At 52.1% G+C, this 26,682-nt stretch overlaps 1 protein-coding gene across 1 annotated transcript in view; it reads left to right on the top strand.

Moving 5' to 3' along the window:
• The window catches only part of NUP98 (nucleoporin 98 and 96 precursor), an 853,605-nt gene that overhangs the window by 602,221 nt on the left and 224,702 nt on the right, over positions 1-26,682 (top strand). The window contains 1 exon segment of the mRNA XM_078658655.1: positions 7,566-7,835. Within this exon segment, the coding sequence (XP_078514781.1) occupies positions 7,566-7,835 (270 nt within the window).

Below are 26,682 nucleotides of genomic sequence, written 5' to 3'. Positions count from 1 at the left end.
GTTAGCTGAATGTATTACTTGCAGCCTATTGGCTAATTCTGACTCATTTCTTTTATTTTAAAGAAAGCTTGTGAAAGGTTTGATATATTTATCTATATTCTATAGTGATTTATAGGAAAGTAAATGTTTTTTCTTTTTAAAATAAAAATAAAATGTTGTTGTCTTAGCCGGTTTATCAACTGCGATTGAGTGTGAATATTTTTTAGATGCATTATATTAGTCCTTCGGTGTCCCTGCGTGTGTTTGACTTTGAGGATAGCCCTGCAAGAGAACTAGGATTACAGGCAAGTAACTTCTGCTTTTGCTGAGACTGGGTTCATAGTTACATTCCAGTATCAAAATCCCTGTGCTTCCTTCCCATTTCATTTTGTAGCCATATTGAATGCCCTGTGCTTATATCTATGGAAACTATCAGGTCTGATCTGTGTAGAGCAGCTGGTATTTTTCCATTATGTCTTTGGCAAAGGATTACATTCATCTGTATAATATAAATCCTACATTCACATATTCAATTAAGGGGAAAGCTGTAGACCCAAAACAGGAGCGTACAATATTTCAGCTTCTGTGTCCTACACAGTATTAACCAAAACTGCAGTCCTTTTTTTATTGAAATTCAATGGAGAGGGAGGTCAAAGGGTTCTTATATTTAATAAATTAATATCATGGTGTATAGGAACACAAGTGAGCTAATCAGTATAACTACAGTGCACGTTCATAATTGTAATTTGAGAAGCCAAAGTGCTCGTATAGGTAACCTCAAAAATGTATATGAAAATGCATGTTACGATACAGTTGGATAGGGGAAAATTGAAACAGAATGATGTGTGGGAATTGGTCTTATTGTTACTGCGGGTTATCTCCTACCCCTGGTCTCCAGATAGTGTTTCTGCCACTTGGGGGGGTAGGAAAATGGGGATGTTGAGCCCCCTCCCTCCCTCCCCTTCCATTCATCGTCTGCTGGCCCATCTGTCAAAGCTACAACCAAAAGAATCCACATTTCATCTTGCGATGCAATGGGTGTGTGGTAGGCCCCCAGTGGGTGGGGAATGTTGAGTGTGAGAAGAGCGGAGTGAGAGACTGTTCTTCCTTAGGGGTGGGTGTGTGACCCAATTATATAAATAAAAAATCCTCGGTATCTGATAAACTTCTAGCATCAGATTCCTTACCTTAGAACATTCCCCAGGCATCCCACAGAATCCTGAAACTTTTGGTGAGCAGTGCCTCTGCTCACCCGGTAGGTGGCTTCGTTCAGCTACACGTGAGTTCGACTGTGCCGAAAGTGATGTGTGGGGTGCTTCTGTTGGCCCCCCAATCGCTCTTAGATCCGTTTTTTAGGTCGAGCAGACCTACTCTCAATGCGTGAGCATTGAGAATGTCTGCTTCAGACCTTTTGTGGCCCGTATTTAGGAGAGTGGACAGCTACCAGACGTGCGCTTTGACGATGTCAGATTTCACCTCGGGAGCGAGCGTCTGGTAGCTGCGCATGCGCAGACACAGGCAGCCCCCACCCCTCTGCATGCACGCACGCACACACACACAGGCGCGCGCATGCACACGCAGGCGCGCGCATGCACACGCAGGCATACGGCACCCATCCAGGCACACATACAGGCACACTATCCCTACCTCGCATTCTCTCTCAATCACACAGTCATGCATGCGCACACACATTCCCTCGCGCACACACGCACACACACACACACTCCCCCCCCCCCCTCCCCCCACCCCCAGGCATACACACAGGCACGCACGCACTTCACATCAGCCCTGGGCCCCACTCACCGACTGCGCTCTTCCGGCGGGGCTCCTCTCGCGCTCCGCTCCTCACGGCGTGGCGCGTCTCGTCTCCTCTTCTCAATCGGGGCTCCCTCAGGTCCGAGGAGCCCCGCAACAGGCGCCACACACCTCCTTCTCCCCGGCCCCCTCCTGGGGACCCGGGCTACCTCGGACCGGCACGGCGCTCCATGCGCCGGCAGCTCGCAGAGCTCGGGAGGCGGGACTTCCGGTCGGCCGCGACCGGATTGGCCGGCCGGCCAAGAGCTTCCGGGTCGCCGCGGGCAGCGCGGCGGCACCGTATAACATGAACTTGTTCTTTATTTTTATCGCACCAGTGTGAGCAAAATGTTTATCGGAAGATGTTGGTGTTTGCTATTTCGTAAGACTTTTCTTTATTTTATTTTATTTTACGAGCGATAAACACCCCAATTGTCCTTTATGAGAATTAATTTTATTGGCGCCTGTGAAACGTTTTAATATCCTACATCCCTTGAAATGGCTCTTCCAGTTCAGAAGAACATTACCCCGATTAGAGTTGCCGGAGTTATATGCCACGTTTCCATATTAGTGCTGACTGGCTGGCTGACTGAAAGAATGATGCGGAAGGAGTTTCCCCGTCCTTTAAGTGAGCGTATCCACCTGGAGTATTCATTATAGCAACTGTCGGTAGAGGGCGCCATTGCTGATGTAATGTGAAAGGTATTTTAGTAGATATAACGACACTGAGATGTGGGTTTCATGACCATAGCAGTCCTAGTATTCATTGAGGCGTAAAAGCCGGAGTGGTTTATCTCCCACTAAGAAAAATGATAATTTTCTGGCCAATATCCAAATTCGTCCACATGTCGCCTTTCTCGCTGTAAGGAAACAAGTGAAGCTTGTCAGTCTCCTTGGCATTACATAGTTCAACTCTATGTTGCCTAAAGATTAAGCCCAAGACTAAACCCCAAGTTGTCTCTTAGAAAGCATAAATGAACCTAGTGTGTAACTACTAGCCAGAGTGCGATATTAAATGTACTTTTAAAAAATGGGGGCACTTGGAATGAGAGTGAGGGGTTCCTAATACGACTGTAATTAGACCCTATCCGTCAGATGTCTTTGGGTTTTATTCTTTGAGAGAGAAGTTAAGTATATACGGTACTGAGTACCATTTCTGTGAGTGAGCAGCGAAGCGTCCAGTCCACATGCTGGCAACCTCCCATATGTAGGTTAACATCACTGCCCTTGGCAGGTTTCTTCGAAGAAGCTTAAGGTGCCTGGCTAACGCACCTTTGAGCAGAATGCCTGACCCGTTGTCAGCTGATATATTTGCCTTGTTCCAGGCCGCCATCTAATCGAGTCTGACAGATTGCCTTCCTTGAGATGTCCAGTGTGTGATTAAGACAGTCGCTCCTTCTGTGACAGGTGTCGCTGATCATTGCACTCAGAGCTTGAGCAGCCACCCTCCCAATGCATAAGTTGATGGACAGTGTCACAAGCCTCTTCAACGTGTAGAGCCTTGCTTTTTCTCTGGTGCCCTTTGTCTCCGTCACAACCTGAGGAGTCTTAATGCCCGACTCTTTCCTGACACTGAAAGCCAACTGCTGATTGTTAAGAGAAAGAGAGGGAGGTCAGAGCAAGCTTGCAAGTAGCCCCTTTGAATCCCATAGTGCTTTTGGCAAGATCACACACATTCCCAGACATACAAGGATGCATAAGAAACTAGTTTTTCTTATGCCCCCTGCCCCCTCTATTCCCTCCCTAATGCCGTCGTCTCTTCCCCTCCGTGGTTTTCCCTACCAGACCTGCAAAAGCCCCTCATTCCTCCTTCCCTGGCGCTTTTTCCCATGTACCTTGCTCTTTCTCCAGCCAGTCACAGCCCTTATTCCTTCCCTCCATCACTCCTTATTTCCCCTTGTTTCCTCCTTATTCTATCTCCCTTCTCTCCCACGAGCTTCTCATTAGTGCCTCTGAGCCATGGTATATACTTTTTCGACTTACAAATACAAGGCTGTGTATACTGAAGGCTCCCTTGCTTCACCGCAGACCTCTTTGTTTCTATGTCTTATGAAGGACACCCCCTTACCCCCTCACACACCCTCTCACACCCTCACCCCGTCAACCTCACACCCCCTCAACCTCACACAGCCTCAACCTCACCCCCACAACCCCACACCCTCACCCTCACACATCCCCTCACACACCCCCTCACCCTCACACACCCTCACCCTCACACACCCTCACCCTCACACACCCTCACCCTCACACATACCCTCACTCTCACCCTCGCTCTAACACACCCTCTCGCCCTCACACACCTCACCCTCACACAACCCCTCACTCACACACCCTCACCCTCACACACTCTCACCCTCTCACCTTCACCCCCCCTCACCTTCACACCCTCTCACCCTCACACACCCTCACCCTCACATCCCCTCACCCCTGTTGCTCTCAACCCTGTCACCCTCACCCTCCCTCACACACCCTCACTCACCCTCACCCACCCTCACCCTCACACACCCTCGCCCCCTCACCCTCACCTATGTTCACACACCCTCCCTCACCCACCCTCACCCTCACACCCCCTCACACCATCAAACCCCCTCACCATCAAACCCCCTCACCATCACACCCCCTCACCATCACACCCCCTCACCATCACACCCCCTCACCATCACACCCCCTCACCATCACACCCCCTCACCATCACAACCCCTCACCATCACACCCTCCCACCCCCTCACACCCACACCCACTCCCTCACACCCCCTCACCCTCACACCCCCTCACCCTCACACCCCCTCACCCTCACACCCCCTCACCCTCACACCCCCTCACCCTCACACCCCCTCACCCTCACAACCCTCTCACCCTCACAACCCTCTCACCCTCACAACCCCCTCACCATCACAACACCCTCACCCTCACACACCCTCACCCTCACACACCCTCACCCTCACACACCCTCACCAGCATAGCATAACAAAACATAGCATAGCATAACAATACACAGCATAACAAAAAAGCATAGGACAGCAAAACATAGCATAGCATAACAAAACTAAGCATATGATAGCAAAACAAAACACAGCATAGCATAACAAAACACAGCATAGCATAGCATAACAATTCAAAACATAGGATAGCAAAACATAGCATAGCATAACAAAACAAAACATAGGATAGCAAAACAAAGCATAGCATACAGCATCACTCAGCACACCACAGCATCACTCAGGGGCACCACAACATCACTATGCGCTACCACAGCATCACTGAACGCCACAGCATCACTCGTTCGACATCACAACATCACTCAGCGCCACCAAAGCATTAATCTGTGCAACCATTCAACAAAAACTGGTTCAAATATGTTCTCTCAATGTTTCAAGCTTTATTACAAATGTAACAAAAAGGTGGTAATATTTCACTTCTGTTCTTGGATTTTCGACATAAATACACTGAACATAATCTTCACAAAAGTTATTTACAAACGTTTAAGCTATTGCCATTATAAATTGCAATAACTTTTATTTAAGTATTAATTATTTTTAAAAAAGTAAAAGACATTGTTATTTGTAATACTAATACAGGTAAGTCACATAAATACAACACATATTGCATTACAAATGCTATAGGTGTCACATTTGCAAAAGTTATAACTATTGGTATTGTAAATGACAAAACTATTAATTTTGCTATTTTCAAAAACAAAACATAAATAAAAAATGTGTCAATTACAATACCAATAGCTCAAACTTTCCTAATGCGAGACCTATTGCATTGCAAATGCTTGTTTTTTTGTGTGACTGTCCACGCCAGGTGCATGGAGCCACCATGAACACTGACCACTGGTGCATTAAGCTACGACCCTTAAAAGGGGAACAAACCTTAACTCTGAAATCCATACGCACAGTTGGGAGGATGGGTGGGGTACGATACGGATTAAACTAAGTCCTTTGGGTCTCAACGGGTAAGGTGGCTGTCAAGCTGGACTTGACTTTCCAGAGCAGGGGTTTAACACAGGCCTACGCAGCCCCTGCGGTGCGGGGGCCCCCAAGCTCCAGGGGGCCCCCTTGGCACTGTACTCTGGCCGGAGCGCTCCTGATTGGACCCGGAGGAGACCCCTCTGCGTACCGTGCAGGGAGCCCCCTCAATTTTCGTTACGCCAGTGTTCCAGAGTAGAGCTTGGTAAAAGTGTACAGGACAGCCCATAGTGCTGCCTGACAGATATCCAGGACAGGAACTCCATGAGCGGACACAGTGATCTCTGCCTTGGCTTTGGTGGAGTGAGCTGACATCCTTGATGTTGCTTGTTTTGCCAATGTGTAGCAGATCTTGATGCAGAGCATGATCCATCGTACCCTCAAAGAGTTGATCGTCCAGCCGGAACTCTTTTCTGCAGTCAAGGTAGAATGACCGTGCTGTACTGCTCACCGAAAGTTTATGGATCCAGTCTGACACCCGGGGAGTATGCTAAGGTTAGGAATCTGTGGCTAGATAGTCTCTATCAGATAAGGCAATACCAAAGGTAAGGAACCTATTCATCTAGTGGGCTTTCTGTGGGGATCTCTAAAGAGTGACCCACTCTGAATAGGTACTATTGGAAAGAAAACATTGTCCCCTTTCCAACAGTCCTTTATTATTGAGCAATGCTTACTGATCGGAGCCGAGATAGACCCTCCTTCACTGACCAAAGTGAAAGCAGCAAGCACCTAATAGTGCAGCATGCTTTCCTTTTGACTGTTTGATGTCTGTGCGCTACTTGTCAGTGTGGAAAAATATATATTCTCTGCACGCAAAGGAAACTCCTTAATCATGTCACAAGAACATTTGAACATTTAAAAAAAGAATCCTTGTGAAAGCACTACATTTTCCACCGCATATGCAAAGGACAAACAAGTCTTACACATCCTCTGTATTGTGAAGGTTATGTGAAGGACGTTAATGTCTCATTCTCTGCATTAAACAGGTACGTTTTGTCTTGCTTCCACTTAGTCATCCAGTCAGCATGCATCATGGATCAAGCAAAAAACCTAGGTGTCACCCGGATTGTGTATGAAATTTCGTAATGTGGTTCTGTTGATGTGTACATTGTCTTGTCATGAAGTTTGCCAAATAGAAAAGTTGTAGGTCTTCAGAGTTCTTTTGTTCACTGCCTTTGCTGTCCTCTTAACTTCATTTTGCCCCTATTTCAGCTACAATTGTTTTAATTATCAACCACTCCTTTGCAATATCTGAATCTGTGATAGTTGTTCTGTCCATTTTGTTATTCCTTGTTATTGTGCTCTTCATTGCTTACTGTAATTATATTGGATACATGATTAAAGTTTGATACTAAGCACGTTACTATGCTTAGTAAGTTCATTCAGTCTTGTTCAAAACCCACCATACTTGATATAGCTAATCTGACACCACCTCTGCATATAAACCCATTTACTTTCTTAGAAATGTAGGCTTGGTAGTTGGAGATGTGAAGGGAAGCAAGTGTGTTGGAGGATAGTTGGCGGTATAGGGAAGAGCGTTTTGGCTGCGTGTGGAAAACGACTGTTGTGCTTGGGGTCAAATGTCTTAGAAGTGTACCTGTTGAGTGGAGGAGTTTCTATTCAGGGAGAAATGTATACATCAGTCTGGACTGAGGGTGCAGGCTAAGCACTGGGAAAACAGAAATGGCTATGCTGAGTAACTTGTATGTTTTTTAGTATAGTGCTTGAAATGTTTTTGCACTGTATCAAACATGTTAAAAAAATTTGCAGCCGGCACCCTGTTCTCACATTAATGTTAATGTCACTTCACCTATTTCTCAGCAGTGGTTAAGCACTGGCACCTAACATGGACATTGTGCGAGGCAATCTGGGGCAGCTTAAAGGAGTTGGAGGCCAGTCTGGATGAGCCAAGTGAATATGTTCAGAGTCTGGAACGCAGGAAAGCATTTTCTCGCTGGCTGTCTCAGACTGCAGCAGAACGGATTGAGGAGGAAGTGTCTATATCTCATCGCGATAATCACACAGAAGCAGTGTTCAGCTATCTGACCGGACAGAGGATAAGTGAAGCTTGTAAACTATCCCAGCTTTCAGGTATGGATACCTTCTGACATTGAGCCTTTAGTGATTTCATCTGGGTTTGATTCCATATTTGGAAGGTTGAAAATTAGTTTTCACTATGTTTTAATAAAATACTGAAAGGCAGAATTTCATGTTGTAAAAATCCTGATAGGGGATTGTTTCACACTTTGTGACATATAGTCTACCAAAGCTGCACTCCTCGCCTGCGGTTAAAAAGATTTTCCTGCTACACACGTCACATACTGATAATCATTCTTCAATGAAATCTGCACATAAGTAAAAAACAAAATATAAGAAAAGACAGAAGTCCAGTGTTTGAAGAATTAGGTTTGTTTGAGTTGGGCAGAGGGAAGTTAAGTGAAAGTTATAAGTTACAATGGTGAAAGGTACAATGTTGGAATGTACCAGAGTTGGGTGCAAAAAAAGACATAGATGGGGACAAAGAAAATGACAAGTGACCTTCAATATGGACACCTCTCTTGCAGGGTGCAGGTTCACATGCCTGATTTGTTTGCAGAGAGCAGTGACCCCAAGACACTATTTTCTAGCACATCAGTGTCAGATTTGTTTACAGTGTGCCTGGCCTTAAAGGCTTTTCAGCCCCACATTCTGCGGAGGGTTGCCAACATGCTGACTGGCAATGATTCAGCTCTATTAATTATATTTGAATATAAGAGGGGACACAGGATCAATCCTGGTCACTTCTGGATACACAGGTGAGTTGGATTTGAGCTGGCAGGAGAAAAGAGCCCCTTAGTTTGTCCAGCAATTCTATAGGGACAACAAGCATTTAAAATGCAATGGTCTCGGCATTGTTAAAGTTAGAGCTATTGGCATTGCTCATGACATTATTTGTATTTGTTTTTGTTTTTTAAAACATAAATAAATGGCATTGTCATTTACAATGGCAATAGCTTAATCGCTCGCAAATGCGAGACCTATTGCATTTGCACCCACACAGAGCCACCCACACAAAGCTACCCACACACATGCAGAGCCACCCACACATGCAGAGCCACCCACACACACACACACAGCCACCCACACCCACACACAGACCCACCCACACACAGAGCCACACACACACAGAGCCACACACACACACACAGAGCCACACACACACACACACACACACACAGAGCCACCCACACACACACACACACACAGCCACCCACACACACACAGCCACCCACACACAGAGCCACACACACACGGAGCCGCACACACACACGCGGAGCCGCACACACACACGCGGAGCCACCCGCACACACGCGGAGCCACCCGCACACACGCGGAGCCACCCGCACACACGCGGAGCCACCCGCGCACACACGCGGAGCCACCCGCGCGCACACGCGGAGCCACCCGCGCGCACACGCGGAGCCACCCGCGCGCACACGCGGAGCCACCCGCGCGCACACGCGGAGCCACCCGCGCGCACACGCGGAGCCACCCGCGCGCACACGCGGAGCCACCCGCGCGCACACGCGGAGCCACCCCCGCGCACACGCGGAGCCACCCCCGCGCGCGCGCACACGCGGAGCCACCCGCACACACCGAGCCACCCAACACAGACAGGTGGGTTGAAATAAATCCTATAATTCAGTAATGGTGCATTCCATTGCTTATCACACTTTTTGGGTGTGGTGGTGAGCGACATTAAGTTGGAAGATGAGATGTGAATTATACGATGCTGTTAGTATAGATAAAATTCAATAATGAAATGGAAATGGTTAGGCCTAATTTTAAGTGCTCGAACGTTTGGCGAAGTTGTGCGGTACTCAGGCCCTTTCAATTCTCAGCAAAAGTTTGCAGCTTTAAACATCTCACTCTCTGCACCTCTCTAACAAGAGCAACTGTATTGCCTATAATTCCTGTATACTTGCCACTGACCATAGACTAAGAAGAACATGTTTCTATCCTGAGAACATCAACCTTCGCAAATTTGATTAATATGAACATACCATCTTGTTTACAGTGTCCTGAGTATTATCGCCCTGGAAAATAGTTTCACAGAAATGAGACCACCGAATGTTTTCCAAAGAACTGTGCAACTTAGTAAGCATCTTCACTAATGAAATGTATGTACATCATAAAGCTCGCTACACAACTGTACAGCAAAGAAGATGTTGTTCGATATTTGGACACCTGCTGTCTGTTCACTAGGACACTACATACAGCTTCTCTGTCCTAGAGTGCACCATCAATCACTGCTCTCCACCCCAGAGCCCGCAATGAGATCTGACAGTGACAGCTCGCTGGAGAGGCCGCATATACACCACACATTCCCGCAAACATTAAACCAGGCACAGTTTTGGGACTTAACGAGATCTCTGCCCTAAGTTCAGGTAGCATCGGGCCGAACCTGGGACACAGAGTGCAGTACGCCCTCTTCTCACCAACACTTCTGAGAAGCAAGCTGATACCGTAATAAGATGTTTAAGTTGTCCACAAAAAGCCCATATGGTCCTGCAACTCTGCCGTGCATGTTCCCGATACCAGGCCAGGCCGCATATGGGTCAAATGCACCTGGAGATCGGCCATACCCCAGAATCGGTACGTACTTGTTAGGCGCCGGAGCGGTCAGCGGAATCTCCACCTCTTCCTCCTCGTACTCCGGCCCGTCTAGAGAGTCAGGCTCCTCCGCAGCTCCGGAGGCTCTAGGCACGCACTAACATTTGGAACAACCGGCGGCATTGTTAGGTAAGGGAAACAAATCAGAGTATGGGGTTCTGACATCTCGCTAAAACAGGCTACAGCTGCATCAGTCGAAAAGATCTTGTGCGGTTCCGGTGCTTTGAGGACAATGAGTTTTCAAATAGAAATATAAAGACTGTCCACAAATTATTTTAAACGTCCCAGATAAAAGCTATCTCATGCCACGCCACGTCTATCACTGAATGCTCCTTAACGAGTAAAGACATACTTACCAGGGTGGCTTCACGTCCTGATTTCGGCCGGTCTGTTACGTAAAGTGTTCGATAACACCTATTATTGTATGAACCAAAAACTCCCAGTTATTTGGAAAAAAACTACACGTGACAGTGAAGGGAGGGTGCGAGTAGTTGCAGGCCCCGCCTGTTGGGTCCAGCACCTCGTTGTCCCCGAAGTCATCCTCCTCCCAGGGGCTTCTCTCGGTCGGGTCCTCGTCCTCCTCATCCTGTGGCTCCCGGTGCACTGGCGGCGGTTGGGCCCGCTACCCAGTGTCAAGGAAGCCGCCGCTGGAGGAAATTGAACGGGGACTTAGTGACTCAGTGGGGCACTGCTCTTCCATGCCCGAGGCGGCAGTTGGAGGGACTCTGAGGCTGGACGGGTGACTGGAGCCTGCTTCTGCTGCTGGGGTCGATGGGGGAGTGGTGCCGTGCACGACCGGCTCACAGTGCAAAAAGGGAGGGGGAGAGAGACACTAGGGAGGAGGGAGAGCAATCACGCCCCGGTGACTCAAACAAAACCACGGCGGAGACCAGCTGGGGGCACCGGGACACCACCATGTTTCTCCGAGGCGAGGCAGAAATGCCTTGGAGAAACGCAGCGTAATTTTGCGATTTGGGGCGTGTTTTCCTTCTCTCCTCTTCCCATTGGCTGGAGTGTAAAATTCCAGCCAATGAGAAGAGGAGAGAAAGAAAACAGAAAGAAGCTAAAAAACACCCCCCCCCCCCAATCCGGGCTTGAACGGAGTGACGCCTCTCTCCTCCAATGTCTAGCCTCCGTTTAGGAAGCCAGCCAAAGGAGAAGAGGGGCGGGTCCAAGCCCCCATACTGAAAAACATTTCTCACCAGCGAGACTGCGCAAGCGCAGCCTACACAGGCCGAGACCTAAAAAGGACCTTAGTGCCAAGCTTAACACACCAACGATCAATGGGTGGGAGTCGGATGAAACTATACAAAATATTTTCTTATAATGGGAATTCAAGCAGATGAATTTGCCAGAAGCAAAATCAGTAAGCATTTGCAATGCAATAGGTCTCGCATTTGCGAGAATTTGATTTTTTGCCATTGTAAATGACAATGCCTTTTATTTGTTTAAAAAACCTGCAATAATAAGATTTTGTCATTTACAATACCAATAGGTCAAAGTTTTGAAAATGCGAGACCTATTGCATTGTAAATGCCTGGTACTGTAAAGTGCGCAAATACCGTTGGGTCGAGTTTGCGCTATATAAAACTGCAGAAAAAAAGCACATTAATTAGTTTATTTACAGGTCTATATTTCAATCTCACATTTTGTAAGGCTGCTGCAAACTCACAGAGCTAATGTGGCACTTGTGTACTAATTATACACAGCACCTCGAATGTGCTCCCGCCCTGCTGCATGCGCCAATCTCACAGGACACCAGAGTCACCATGGCTTGTCCAATCGGTGACACAGATTAATGGCGCGCAAGTGACCCCGAGGCTTCTGCGTCACAGAACCTGTGGCAGCAAACCGAGTCACGCTACCTTCTTCTCCTCGCACTTCTGCAAAGAGGGGCTGTGCAGCAAAATGAGGCACTCTGCCTCTGCAGCCTGCTTGCAGTTTTTTTCAGAATTTCTCCTGACAGCACTTCGCATGCCGAGGACGAAATATTCGCTGTGCAATCAGCAAGGGGGTCCCGGCAGATGCAGCCTGGCATATGGAGCAGTTGCGGCATTCTCGGTGACAAGTGGCGTGTTAGCAGAGCAATGAAGTAGCAACAAAAAAATACATCTTGTGAATCAGTCCCTGTTGCCTGCACCCTCCGGCAGAATCATATTGCTTTATGCAGATGAGCGCCTCGCGATTCCTTCGGTTCACCTGTTCAAACCGAGCAGGCGCCAGCTTACAACACTTTGTCAACAGTCACCCGAGGGCCTTCCATCCGGCGTCTCAAGACTTTCACTATTTGAAGACCTGCTTTTAGCTCAAAATCAAATCAGTGGCTGTCTTTGGAGCTTAATTACCGCCCTTCCCGCGTGGTCCGGCGCGCGCTGTACAATAGAGGCGAGAGGGGTGGCGCGCTGGTGATGCTCATATGGCTGCAGGTCCGTGATACGTGCTAGTGCAACCAGCTCCTTGATGTGCTGTCCGTGGTGGGAGCGCTCGAAAGTGAAGACGCCGTGCGCGTGCCAATGTGCTGTCTGGGGGCAAGCTGATGGAGATGCCGTGTGTGTGCCAATGTGCTGTCCGCGGTGGGAGCGCTCGAAGGTTGAAACGCTGTGTGCGTGCCAATGTGCTGTCTAGGGGCAAGCTGATAGACGCCGTGTGCGTGCCAATGTGCTGTCTGCGGTGGGAGCGCTCGAAAGTTAATTGACGCAGTGCATATGCACATGGGCTGTCCGGGCGCCGTGAGAGTGCACATCCATGTCCCCCTTCGACCACCAAACCAACGACTACAGGTCTCGCCAAGGCGAGCAGCACATGCGCTGCGTCGCTAGGCGAGAAAATGGTCAGGCTCTAGCTTCAGGTATTCAGAGCCTAGAAGAAGCAGCAAATACCCTAAATATTAGTTGATAATGAAAATTCATGTTGGAGTCGCAACTATTTCCTTAGTGGTCAGTAAATTCTCACTGTCTTACCTGAGGCTTATTCTAATCAAACAAATATGGGTCTGGCACCCACTTTTCACACCTGATGAACAGTTTGTGAATTGTATAATACACTGCCAGTGTATTAAGTTTTTGAAGATCTACGATGAACACAGCACGAAGACATATCTCTAAATTGATGGCATCTTACATATGAGCACATGCATAACTGTTTTCACCACATTCTGACTTTCAAGATGACTGAGATTAATTCTGGGCTGACTGGTAATGCATGCTGATCTAAGGGTTATACAAAGTCTGGTCTCTATTATATTTTGTGCCCATTAAATTATAGAATATGATTGAGACATCTAGCCGCAGATTCCTTACCTTAGAATATATTCCCTAAGTATCGGACTACATGCAGGAATTTTTCGACGGCACTGCTCTTGCGTGCTAGTAGGTGGTGTTGTTCGACTGTGTGTCGTGCCGTCCTTGCCAGAAGTGACACTGCAGTGCTTCTATAGGCGCCACCCCAGCTTGCTGTTGTAAGTTCTTTTCTTGCTGCGCCAGTTAGCGCAAGTCTGGAGAAGATCTACTCCAGTCACTTAATTTTTTTCCCACTCTTTTGTCGAAGATTATTTTTTTAGACCGGATGCCAGTGGAGTGACCTCCACCCCCAGATACTGTCTTGGACTCTCCTGCCGTGGCTACAGAGGAGGGAGCCTCATTTTGCTATGGAGGTGATGAGGGTGGCTGAGGTCCTGGACCTTCAGCTGCCGCCTGTGACTGTCAAGGACATGGCTGGAAGAGCAGGCCATATCCCTGGTAGTTTAACACCCGACAGGCTCTCTGAACGCCAGAGAGGATGAACTCAGCCAAAGATTCCTAGCTGATCCTGAATGGCTTCTCCATTCAGAGGTGGTGCAATGTCTGTTTCGGCTGTGCGGAGAGCATTGGTCAAGTCTGTTTGCCATTGCTGAGAGACCGCAATGTTTGCAGTTTTGTGTGCTGGAGTTTTCAGGGCGGCTCTCGCTCAGATGTTTTTAGTCTTGAGTGGAGCTCAGGCCTCTTGTATGCCTTTCTGCTCATACCACTCCTGTCCAAAGTTGTCAAGAAGATCAGGAACGACCAGGCCCAACTTATCCTTGTTTCTCCGGTCTGGAGAGTTTGGTATCCCAAGCTGTTAAGCATGGCCATCGGTCTTCTAATCAAGCTGCCCCTTTAGGAGGATCTTCTGTTGCAGCAGCAGGGAAGAGTTATCCATACAAACCTGTCAACGCTCTGCCTGTGACTGTTGAGAGCTCTTGACCTTCTGCCGAAAGTCTGCAATGTACTCTTGGCAGCCTGGCGTCCCTGTACCAAGACAGTATACGCCTGCCATTGGGGCAAGTTTGTGGCATGGTGTGCAGAGAGACAGGCTGACCCTCTTTCTTCTCCTCTCTCTCAGGACCTTGTATTTATCCTTTCTTTTGCCCAGCAGGGCTTTGTTTTAAATACCTTAAAAGGCTAGCTTTCGGCATCTCAGCCTTTCTGTGGTTGCCAGATCAACCTTCCCTGTTCAAATCCCCTCTGAATAGTTTTTTTTTTAAATGTCTGCAACACGTTTCCACCTTTATCTTTCATCCTGTATCAGTGGGACCTTAATCTAGTACTCACCTTTCTAATGTGCTCTCCCTTTGAGTCACTACACAACTGCCCTCTCAGGCTCCTTACCATCAAGGCTTTCTTCCTAGTGACACTATCGTCTGCCCGGAGGGTCAGTAAGTTTCAGGCTGTTCCATAAGCCTCGATAGTTGACCATCTTCCCAGACAAGCTGGTTCTTCGCATTAGAGCTTCCTTTCTGCCAAAAATGGTCAGTCCTTTTCATGTAGGCCAGGCCACCTCCCTGCCTACCTTTTACACTGCGCCACATCCCTCGAAGGAAAAGTAGCACCTTTGCCGTCTGGACCCAAAGAGTGTTGTCGTTCTACCCTGACAGCACAAAAGAGTTCCGGGTGGAGGACCAACTCTTCGTGGGGTATGTCGGAACGAAGAAGGGAAACGCTGTGCAGAAATTGACCACAAGAATATTTTCATACAAAAACAATTGGTCTGAAGTTCAGTCTTTGTGTGTAAATTCACTTGCTGCCTTACTGCTTGACCACACTACCACAAATAGAGTGTGAGGTGCTATCTGACTTTACCTCTGCCTACCTTTTGGGGTTCCACTTGACTCTGTGCACACTACCTCATTCTGCTATAGTATAAAAGAGCCAGCTTCCTACACTCTGTTACTTTTTCTACTCCATGTGATATGCCTAGTTATCACATTGGGATATTTCCTAGATCACAGGTGAGTAAATCAGTTTTTGTAAATATACAGTTTCTTAAGGTTCCGTACAATTTTCCAGCTCCGCTAAGAAAATGTTTCAAAGAAAAGCAGTCAGTCCAATCCTCTGGGAGGAAATTAAGTTATCAGTTTAACAGCAAGTACCTAGTTTTGGGAGTTGGTTTTCTGGGATTAGAACAAGGGTTCCCCCAAGGTCAAGGATGCACTCTCAAAGCACCCTCAGTTGCACTAGGGCAGCCAGGTGCAGAGTGCTGAGGCCCAAAGTTATCCAATGGGAGATAGGGAGCCTCTGGTTGGTGGCTGCTCACGGTCAGGCTGCAAGGTTGAAGGGAGCAAAGCTCCTAGACTTAAGCTCCGGGCATAAGGGGGTTCAAGTAACCACCCAAGGTACACCGACAGCAGCTCTAGGGTGGCCTGGTGCTGGGTGATTTTTTGGCATCAGGTGCTCTGTGACTTTCAATGGGAATAATCTGGTTGCAACAAACACTGTAGGCTCGGGCAAAAAGATCTTCTAGAGGCGACCACTGGTTGTAGAGGTAAGTTGGGATGCCAGGACACAGTCGGTTGGGCCACCCAAGAGTGGGGTGTCGGGTGCAGGGTTGTGCTTTAGCAACTGATTCTTCATATCGGCTCCGGTCGAGGGGATCCTTCAGAAAGGGGCTGCAGGTGTCGTCTGGAGACCTGAGGCAGGGCAGAATCGCCGGGAGACCACCTCATGGTGTTGGGCCACTCAAACTCTGGTTGTGGGCGTTTGGTGCACAGTTGTGCAGACTCGTTGATTTGGCCGGAGCCAGAGTCTGTTGGGGTGCAAATCCTGTGCTCACAGGAGACAGTCTGGTTGGGGAAGGCTGGGCAGGGACTTTGGTACCTATGGTACTTTTTACAAGGGACTTACATGTGGCCAGGGAGGTGCCATTTTGGAAGTACAAAGTACAGTTTTAGAGAAAGAACATAGGCCCTAGGTACCTACTTGACGAGAACCCAGGGCAAACTCAACGAGCATCAATATCAGGCAAAATGTGGGAGGCAACCATGCAAAAAAAAGGGCTTTTTCCTACAGTTACCCCACCCTTTTCCACTTCCATGCTGTAAACAGTGTAAATGTTCACTCTTTGGCGAATGAGTGTGGAAAACTTGCTGCTGTTCAAACCCAGTTTTACAACTTCCCTCTCCCAATTTGTCTACCCATTCTTTGTCTGCAGAAGCACCAGTTGCCCCACAACAAACCAACTTAAAAATAATGCCAACGCCAAAAGAAAGAAAAATGGTAGTATGAACAAATAAAGTGAAAAAGTATGAACAAGTAAAGTGAACTTTGGAGCTCAACTGTGGCTTGAAAATTATGCCTTGTTACTAAACAAGGTGCATATGGAGGGCAAACCAGATGCCCCCCCCCCCCCTCGGCTACGGGAGGGAGAAGCCTGGCCTAGATCAGGTCAGTCTTTTGCTGTCACCAAATATGTCACCCACTGACAGTGATTCCCTCTGAATAGTAATGATTAGATTTGGGGTAATGAACCCCTTCTTTTGGAGTAGGGTGACTCCTGATCTGGGCCTGTGCTCTGACAACTGCCTCCAAACCACCTGTCTCTTTGGTAAACCCTAGGGTGAGGCAGACAGCCTGGTTCAGGAACAATAGCAAAGCCCTAGCCCACAGCTGAGACTTGTGGCGTCCTGTGGTATTCCTCCACCAGCACAGGTCAGTGCCCCTGCATGATCCAAAGGAGCACTACAGTGCATCTACTGTCCACTTTAGGTAGAATCTGTGTCTACCAGCACTATTCTAAGCCTTTGCGTGTGTCCTAGCTGGAGAATGTGGCATGCAACAGGTCCGTCCTCATCCAATTGTCCCATTGTGTTAGCTCTCCTCTTTGGACTATGTACACACTCTAGGCCCACACCCATGCTTTCTGCAGTATGGCAGCCTGTTGTCACCTCGATGGCCGTTTCGAACCAGTGTGCTGCTGCACAACCTCCAGAGGGCCCAGGTTCCCAGCCTCTCCTTGCAAACCAGGTTTCCACGGGCCAGCAGCATTGTGATCCTAGGCCACAGGCCTATACTCCACTGGGTCGTTCACTCTTGGGTGGGACCCCACCACCTTAGGAACACAGCAAGGCTCAGTCTGAGGCCCTCGCCAGCAGTCACAGCTGTCTGTAGCCCTGGCGTTGCAGCATCTCCCAATCGCTTATGTGCTGCCTCAGTAGTCGTCCCTGTGGCCTCTGCCTCTCCTTCCCACACCAGTCTCGCTTCTCTGTTGCCTCACACTAACAGTCGTACAGTGAACGAGTGGGAACTACAGGGGCTATTCGCCACTCTCTTCAATATTGAGCTCCCCACCAGTTTGCAGATAATAGTGGATGGAATGGTGATGGCAGTCGAGCTCAAGCAAATGTATCTGCCGACTTAGCCTGCTCCGCCACACCCCCCTGATGGATACATCCAACTGCTGATCCCAGGCGTGCCTGACTGGATCTGGAGATTCTTCTTTGTTTTCTGCTGTACTTCCTACTTGTCATTAAGTGGTGATGTCTGTTTTGTGGTGACCTTATTGCCCGAAGTGATGAAGCAGAGCTGCAAATAAGGGTCACATGCGTGAGCTTATATCTGTTCCTTTCTTTCCATGCCCTTCAACATGTATCCGGAGTACCCAAAGATATCTCACCTGAAAGTGGCAGGATTCAAGCAGAAATTATATGTCAGTCACCTGCTCTCTCGACATATGCCTATGATGCTTAAACTATGGTCTCGACTCAAGATTGTGCAACAAGTGCGCCTCTATGCCCCCAATCTGAAAGAGACACGTTAGTGATAGATTCCGTACCTTAGAATATCCCCAGGCGTCAGACTGGATCCGGAAAATTTTGCGTAGCAATTCCCCTGCGCGCCGGCAGGCGTAGTCCGCGGCTCCGCACCTGTCGTCGGCGTCGTTAGCGCCGGAATGACGTAGTCGGAGTACTTAGACGCCACCTTCGCGCGCTGACGTCAGTTATTCTTTTTTCTGCGCCAGCTATCGCAGATCCGGAGAAGCTCTACCCCTTAGTCATTTTTTGACTAAACTTTTTGATCTTTTTGATCATATCTGAAAGACACGTTAGTGATAGATTACTTACCTTAGAATATCCCCAGGCGTCAGACTGGATCCGGAAATTTTTTGCGTAGCAGTACCCTTGCGCGTCGGTAGGTGTCGTCTGCGGCTCCGCGTCCGTCGTCGGCGTCGTGGGCGCCGTGATGACGTCGTCTGAGTACTTAGACGCCGCCTCCGCGTGCTGACGTCAGTTCTTCTTTTTTCCGCGCCAGCAGCGCAGATCTGGAGAAAGTGGTACCTTAGTCACTTTTTGACTAAACTTTTTTGATCATCCTTTTTCGAAGTCTTCGACTCCGAACGGTGCCGGTAGGGATGCCAGGTTTTAAGCCTTGTGAGGATTGCGACTGGCTGATGTCGGTCACCGACCCTCACCGTCTGTGTCTCCACTGTCTCGGCGTCGACCACAACGGCGAGACCTGTTCCGACTGCCGGGCCCTGACTTCGAAGGCTAGGCTGGAGCGGTCCCGCAAGCGGCTCGAACTCCGGCAGTCGGCCCGTGCCGTGAAAGGTCCCGGTCCGGACGGAAGTCGAGGGACAGGTCGCGGGAGAGGAGCCATCGGAGCTCCGGGAGTCGACATCACTCTTCAGGGTCGAAGTCGTCAGGTAAGCACAAGAAGTCGAAGAGACGTAATCGCTCTTCCGACTCCCCCCTACGCGACCGGGGTCCGTCATAGTCGCAGGCGCCGTTTCCGGCCTCATACTCTCCGGACCCTGGGCCTAACGCGGCGCCCGAGGAGATCGAGCGGTTCCTCATGGCCATGAGGTCCCTCTCTCCTCTGACGGGCTCCGCGGCACCTTCGGGCCCAGTGGACCCGTCTGGGGGTCCTAGCGGGTCGGCGGCTTCGGCCCCGACGCCGTCGGGTGCTTTGGCTCCGATGCCGCCGGCGCCTTCGGGCCCTGCTGGATCCGATTCCGGGTCGTCGCCGGTGGACTTAATGACCTCCCCGGCGCCGGTCCCTCAGGTGTCACCCCCGGCGCCGTCCACGATGCCTCCCTCGACCCGGTGCCGCTTTCGACGCCGTTCAGAGAGTTTACTTTCCATGAACCGGCCCCATCATTTGCTAACCCTGAGTACCAGGAGATGGGTGATGAAGAGGATTGGGAGGGGTCTGAGGACCCTCTGGCACGTGAATGCCAGTCTCAAGAGGACTGGACAGGTGAACTTGGGGAGGCCAGTGGTATAGACACTTCGCCTGATACTGGTTTTGTCTCACCTCCTACCGTGGCTACGGAGGAGGTGGCAACCTATAGTGTGGTGTTGATGAGGGCGGCCAAGGCCTTGGGCCTTGAGCTCCCCGTCGCGGCCGTGAGGACTAACCTCCTCACTGAGGTCCTTAAGCCGCAGTCATGCTCAGCCGAGCCTCTGCTGCCGTTTAACGAGGCCTTGACCGACGTTCTTTTGGGCACTTGGTCCAGGCCCGCTACAGGTTCGCCTGTAGATAGGAACGTGGCCAGACGCCACCGCCCGGCCCCGGGCGACGCTTGTTTCCTGTCCACCCATCCCACCCCTGAGAGCCTGGTGATCCAGGCCTCAAATTCCCAGACCGCATTCCCGTCGGCGCCGCCTGACAGGGAATCCAAGAGGTACGAGCAATACGGCAAGAAGGTATTCTCCTCCCTGAGTCTGGGACTGCGGTCTTCCAACACCGCGTGCCTCTTGGGCCGTTACACCCACTCTCTGTGGGATACGGTCGCGGACGTGCTGCCAGAATGCCCTTTGGAGGTACGGGCTAAACTCGGCCAAGCCCTTGTGGAAGGCCGAGATGCGGCACGTTATTCGATTTGGTGTGGACTGGATACCACCGACTCTCTGGGCAGAGCGATGGCAACGACGGTGGCTATTCGTTGCCACGCCTGGTTGAGGTCCGCCAACTTCTCGGCTGATGTCCAGAATACACTCATGGACATGCCGTTTGATGGCCGTCGCCTTTTTGGCGACAAGGCAGACCATGCGCTTGAGCGCTTTAAGGACTCCAGGGCTACAGCCAAGTCCTTGGGCCTCTCGGCCCCGCGCCAGCAATCTGCTGCCTTTCACTCCTTTTGTGGCCACGGAAGGGGTGTACCCGCACGTGCTGCCAGCCACACTCCGCAGGGTAATACCCAACGCGGTGGCGGCCGTGGAAACCGCTGTGGCGGCGGTCGGGGACAACGGCGAGGTCAGTCCACACCTTCCCCCGCAGCATCCGCCTCAAAACCCTCCTAGTCCGTGCTTTCAGGCCCATGTGACGCCAGTGGGGGGCAGGGTTCGCCATCACCTCCTCCACTGGCGCACCATCACGTCGGACAGGTGGGTGCTGCAAATCGTCCGAAGGGGCTACTCCCTCCCCTTCGAGGCGACCCCTCCAGCCATGCCACCGCAGTACCACCGCATATCGGGGGATCATTTGCGGCTTCTGCAGGAGGAAGTTATGGCCCTCTTGGCCAAGGGGGCCAGCGAGCGCGTTCCTGGGCAAGAAGTAGGGTGTGGTTGCTACTCCCACTACTTTCTGGTACCCAAGAAGGGCAAAGGGGGCCTACGCCCTATCTTGGACCTAAGGAACGTCAACGGCTTCCTCCGGAAGGAGAAGTTCAAAATGCTGACACTAGCTCAGGTCTTAGCTGCCCTGGACGCAGGAGACTGGATGGTAGCGTTGGACTTGCAGGACACTTATTTCCACATCCCCGTCCTGCCGGCCCACCGGCGCTACCTGCGGTTCACGGTTGCCCACGAGCACTTTCAGTATACCGTGCTCCCCTTCGGCCTTACCAGCGCCCCACGGTTGTTCACAAAGGTGATGGCGGTGGGCGCAGCTCATCTGTGCAGGTTAGGGGTTTCAGTCTTCCCTTACCTCGGCGACTGGTTGTTGAAGGCGGGCTCGCCCCAGACAGTCGTCAGCCACCTCCAGACAACGGCAGACCTCCTGCACCAGCTGGGGTTCTCCCTCAATGTGCCGAAGTCACACTTGTGCCCCTCTCAGAAGCTCCTCTTCATCGGAGCGGTTCTGGACTCAGCGCAGTTTCGGGTTTATCCTCCCGAACAGCGGGTCCGGGATATTCAGGCTCTGATTCCACTCTTTCAGCCTTTATCCCGGGTCTCGGTCAGGTTGTCGCTGCGGCTTCTGGGGCTGATGGCCTCCTGCATCCTACTGGTGCATCACGCCAGGTGGCGGATGCGGGCTCTGCAGTGGGACCTGAAGTTTCAGTGGGCCCAGCATCAGGACAACCTGTCCGACCACGTCCTGATCTCGGAGGGCACTGCGAGGCAACTGCAGTGGTGGCTCACGGACCGCGATTGGGTCAGCGGCAGATCCCTCTCCCTTCCCCAACCGGAGCACGTAGTTGTGACGGATGCTTCCCTCCAGGGCTGGGGAGGCCACCTGGGAGAGGCGGAGATCAGAGGCCTCTGGTCTCCGGCGGAGGCCCGGCTCCACATCAACCTTTTGGAGTTGTGGGCGATTCGTCTAGCACTGAAAGCATTCCTCCCCTCTGTCCGGGGGAGTGTAGTGCAGGTGTTCACGGACAACACCACCGCCATGTGGTACTGCAACAAACAGGGCGGGGTGGGGCCGTGGACCCTTTGCCAGGAGGCTCTGCGCCTCTGGCAGTGGCTGGAACGCCAGGGCGTGACACTGGTGGCTCAACACCTGGCAGGTTCTCTGAACGCCAGGGCGGACGTGCTCAGCCGTCGGTGCATGATGGATCACGAATGGCGTCTGAACTCAGGCGTGGCGCAAGGTCTCATTCAGCAGTGGGGAGAGCCTTAGTTCAATCTATTCGCCACCGAAGAGAACGCGCAATGTCATCAGTTCTGTGCGTTGGAGTTTCCAAGGCGGCACTCGCTCGGAGACGCTTTTCGTCATGAGTGGAGTTGCGGTCTATTGTACGCCTTTCCGCCTATACCACTTCTGCCCAGAGTGCTGAAGAAGATCAGACGCGACCGGGCCCAGATTATCCTTGTGGCTCCGGACTGGGCACAAAGATATTGGTATCCAGAGCTACTCAGCATGTCTGTCGATCCCCCGATTCGTCTGCCTCTTCAGGAGGATCTTCTGTCGCAGCAGCTGGGGACGGTCCTCCGGCCGAACTTGTCAAGTCTCCACCTACAAGCTTGGAGATTGAGCGGCGACAGTTGAGGCCATTTGACTTGACTCCTGAAGTCTGTAATGTCATTCTGGCAGCCAGGCATCCCTCCACAAAGTCGGTATACGCCTGCCGGTGTAACAGATTTGTGGCATGGTGCACAGCAAAGGCTGTGGATCCACTCTCTGCACCCCTTTCTGAGGTTCTCCTCTTCCTTCTTTCTCTTGCACAGCAGGGCTCTGCTCTGGGCACTATCAAGGGCTACCTTTCTGCCCTTTCCGCCTTCTTAAGGCTACCTGATCAGCCTTCCTTGTTCAAGTCCCCAATTGTAAATAGGTTTTTGAAGGGCATCACACACGTTTCCTTCTGTTCCTTTCGTGATGCCCCAGTGGGACTTGAACCTTGTACTTACTTATTTAATGTGTGCTCCCTTTGAGCTGCTCCATAACTGTCCTCTCCGTCTTCTTACTTTGAAGACTGCCTTCCTGGTTGCCATCACCTCTGCCAGGAGAGTGAATGAGCTCCAGGCTCTTTCTTCCACACCTCATTTCCGCTCTGCCCATTGGGACAAGGTTGTGTTGCGGACGAGACCCTCTTTCCTGCCCAAGGTTGTCACGGCCTTCCACATCTGACAGTCCATCACTTTGCCCACCTTCTTTCCGCCTCCGCATCCCTCGAAAGAGGAAGAGAGGCTCCACCGTCTGGACCCAAAACGTCCTCTCTCTTACTATCTGGATCGCACACGCCAGTTCCGGGTGGATGACCAACTCTTTGTTGGTTACGTGGGCGCTAAGAAGGGAAAGGCGGTGCACAAGTGGACCATCTCTCGGTGGATCATCTTGTGCATCCAGGCGTGTTACTCCTTGGCTAAGAAGGAGCCTCCTATTGGGCTGAGGGCTCATTCCACTCGGGCCACGGCGACTACAACTGCCCTGGGCCGAGGAGTGCCCTTGCAGGACATTTGTCAGGCAGCTACGTGGGCCTCGCTGCACACGTTTGCAAGACACTACTGCCTGGACAGCCAAGTCCTGAGGGATGGCTTCTTTGGCCGTTCCGTCCTCCAGGACTTTCTGGTGTGATATTTGGTTCGCAGACCCACCACCGGGGTTGGTATTGCTGGGGTATCTATTCTAAGGTAAGGAATCGATCACTATCTGAAAGAAACAGGTTAGTATTAGATTCCTTACCTTAGAATATCCCCAGGCGTCAGTCTGGATCCGGAAACTTTTGCGTAGCAGTACCCCTGCGCGTCGGTAGGCGTCGTCTGCAGGCGTCCCCTGCGGCTCCGCGTCGTCGGCGTCGTGCGCCGTGATGACGTCGCTGGAGTATATAGACGCCGCCTCCGCGCGCTGACGTCAGTTCTTCTTTTTTCCGCGCCAGTTAGCGCAGATCCGAAGAGCAGTACTCCGGTCTTTTGACCAAGTTTTTTGTTAACTGATTGATCTTTACGGTGCCGGTAGGATGCCCGGTTTCAAGAGTTGTGACGAGTGCGACCGCATGATGTCGGTCACCGACCACCATCGACTCTGCCTCCGGTGTCTGGGCGCGGACCACGACGTGGAGTCCTGCGTCGACTGTCGGGCCTTGACTGGAAAAGCTAGGCGGGAGCGGTCCCGCAAGCTTCTCGAACTCCGGTTGTCGGCCCCGCGTCGAGAGCGGTCCCGGTCCGGTCGGAGGTCGAGGGAGCGGTCGAGGGAGCGGTCGCGGAGCCGCCATGGGCGCTCCGGGAGTCGCCACCATTCCTCCGGCTCGTCAGGTAAGCACAAGAAGTCGGGGCGTCGCCATCGCACCCCCGACTCCCCCCGACGCCCGCGTGCTGCGGCCGGGGGCTCGGGTGACCCCACCCCCGCGGTCCCGCATGGGTCGCCGACGCCGTCTGCCCCACACCTGTCGGTCCCTGGGGAAGGCGCGTCGCGTGAGGAGATCGAGGCCTTCCTCATTGCTATGAGGGCGAGGTCTTCTCCGGCGGGGCCTTCGGCGCCTGCGGGCCCGTCGGTCCCGTCTGGGGGCCCGAGCGGTTCGGGTGCTCCTGCCCCGGCGCCGCCGGTGGCTCCGGCCCCGGCGCCGCTGGTTCCCTCTGGTTCGTCGCCGGCTGGTCTCCCGGCCTCTCCGGCGTCGGTTCCTGTGGGCCAGCCCATGGTACCGCCCCCGCGTGGTGCAGCGACTCCGCCGTCGGCTCCGGCCGGCGTCGGGTCCCCGGCACCGACGCCGCGCGGCGCCACCCCCCTTTCCTCCCCGACTCCGGACTCGGAGCCGGACCGGCGTCGGCCGACGCCGGACCCGACGCCGATGGGGCCTGTTGACCCCGATGTCTATATCGTCGACCCAGAATATGGGTATGACGAGGAGGAGTATGGAGAGGGTTGGGAGGGGTCTGAGGACCCTCTATCCCGTGCCTGCCAGTACGATGTGGACTGGGTAGGTGATCTGGGTGATGCCAGTGGCCTGGACGAGTCGCCCAACCCTGGGTTTGTCTCTCCGTCCCCTGTGGCGTCCGAGGCGGGTGCTGCCTATTCGGTGGTCCTGATGAGGGCTGCCAAGGCCTTACACCTTGAGCTCCCCGTCGCGAAGGTCAAACCGAATATCCTGACGGAAGTTTTTAAACCGCAGTCATGCCCCCAGGAGCCTCTGCTGCCGTTTAATGAGGCCCTGACGGATGTCCTTCTGGGCACCTGGTCCAGGCCCGCCTCTGGTGCGCCGGTTGACCGGAACGTTGCCAGGCGTCACCGTCCCTGCGCGGACGACCCTGCCTTCCTGTCCACCCATCCCTCCCCGGAGAGTCTGGTGATCCAGGCCTCCACTTCGCAGTCCGCATTTCCGTCGGCTCCGCCCGACCGGGAATCAAAGAGGTACGACCAATTCGGAAAGAAAGTGTTTTCCTCTTTGAGTGCTGGGCTGCGGTCTTGTAACACCGCGTGCCTCTTGGGCCGCTACACCCACTCCCTGTGGGATACGGTCGAGGAGTGTTTGCCGCAATGCCCCCAGGAAGTGCGGGACAAGCTCACCCGGGCCTTTGTTGAAGGCCGGGATGCGGCGCGGTACTCGATCCGTTGTGGTCTGGACACCACGGACTCACTGGGACGGGCCATGTCCACTACGGTGGCGATTCGTCGCCATGCCTGGCTGAGATCTGCCAACTTCTCACCAGACGTCCAAAATACGCTTATGGACATGCCATTTGATGGCAGTCGCCTATTTGGTGACAAAGCGGACCACGCGCTGGAGCGCTTCAAGGACTCCAGGGTCACGGCCAAGTCCTTGGGTCTCTCGACCCAGACCCAGCGCCAGCAGACGGGTTCGTTTCGGCCCTTTCGTGGCCAAGGGAGAGGAGGTCCCACACGTGCTGCCAGCCACGCGGCGCAGAGCGCTCCCCAGCGCGGTGGCGCCCGTGGTTTCCGCCGTGGTGGCGGTAGAGGCCAGCGTCGTGGTCAGTCCACGCCTCCCTCCGCTGCGGCATCCAAGCCTTCCTAGTCCGAGCTTTCGGGCTCACGTGACGCCAGTGGGTGGCAGGGTTCGCCATCACCACTCCCGCTGGCGCGCGATAACATCGGACAGGTGGGTGCTGCAGCTTGTCCGAAGGGGCTATGCCCTCCCCTTCGAGTCCACTCCTCCAGCCATGCCACCGCAGAACCACCGTGTGTCGGGGGACCACTTGACACTTCTGCAGGAGGAAGTTACGGCCCTCTTGGCCAAGGGGGCCATCGAGCGCGTTCCTGGGCCAGAAGTAGGGTGTGGTTGCTACTCCCACTACTTTCTGGTACCCAAGAAGGACAAGGGAGGCCTGCGTCCTATCTTGGATCTACGGAACGTCAACGGCTTCCTCCGGAAGGAGAAGTTCAAGATGTTGACTTTGGCTCAGGTCTTGGCTGCTCTAGACCCACAAGACTGGATGGTAGCG

The sequence above is a fragment of the Lissotriton helveticus genome, chromosome 8 (genome assembly GCF_964261635.1).
Source record: "Lissotriton helveticus chromosome 8, aLisHel1.1, whole genome shotgun sequence".
Classification (NCBI taxonomy): Eukaryota; Metazoa; Chordata; class Amphibia; order Caudata; family Salamandridae; genus Lissotriton; species Lissotriton helveticus.
Note: the sequence above shows the minus strand (reverse complement) of the source record. Positions and strands in the feature narration are given on the sequence as shown.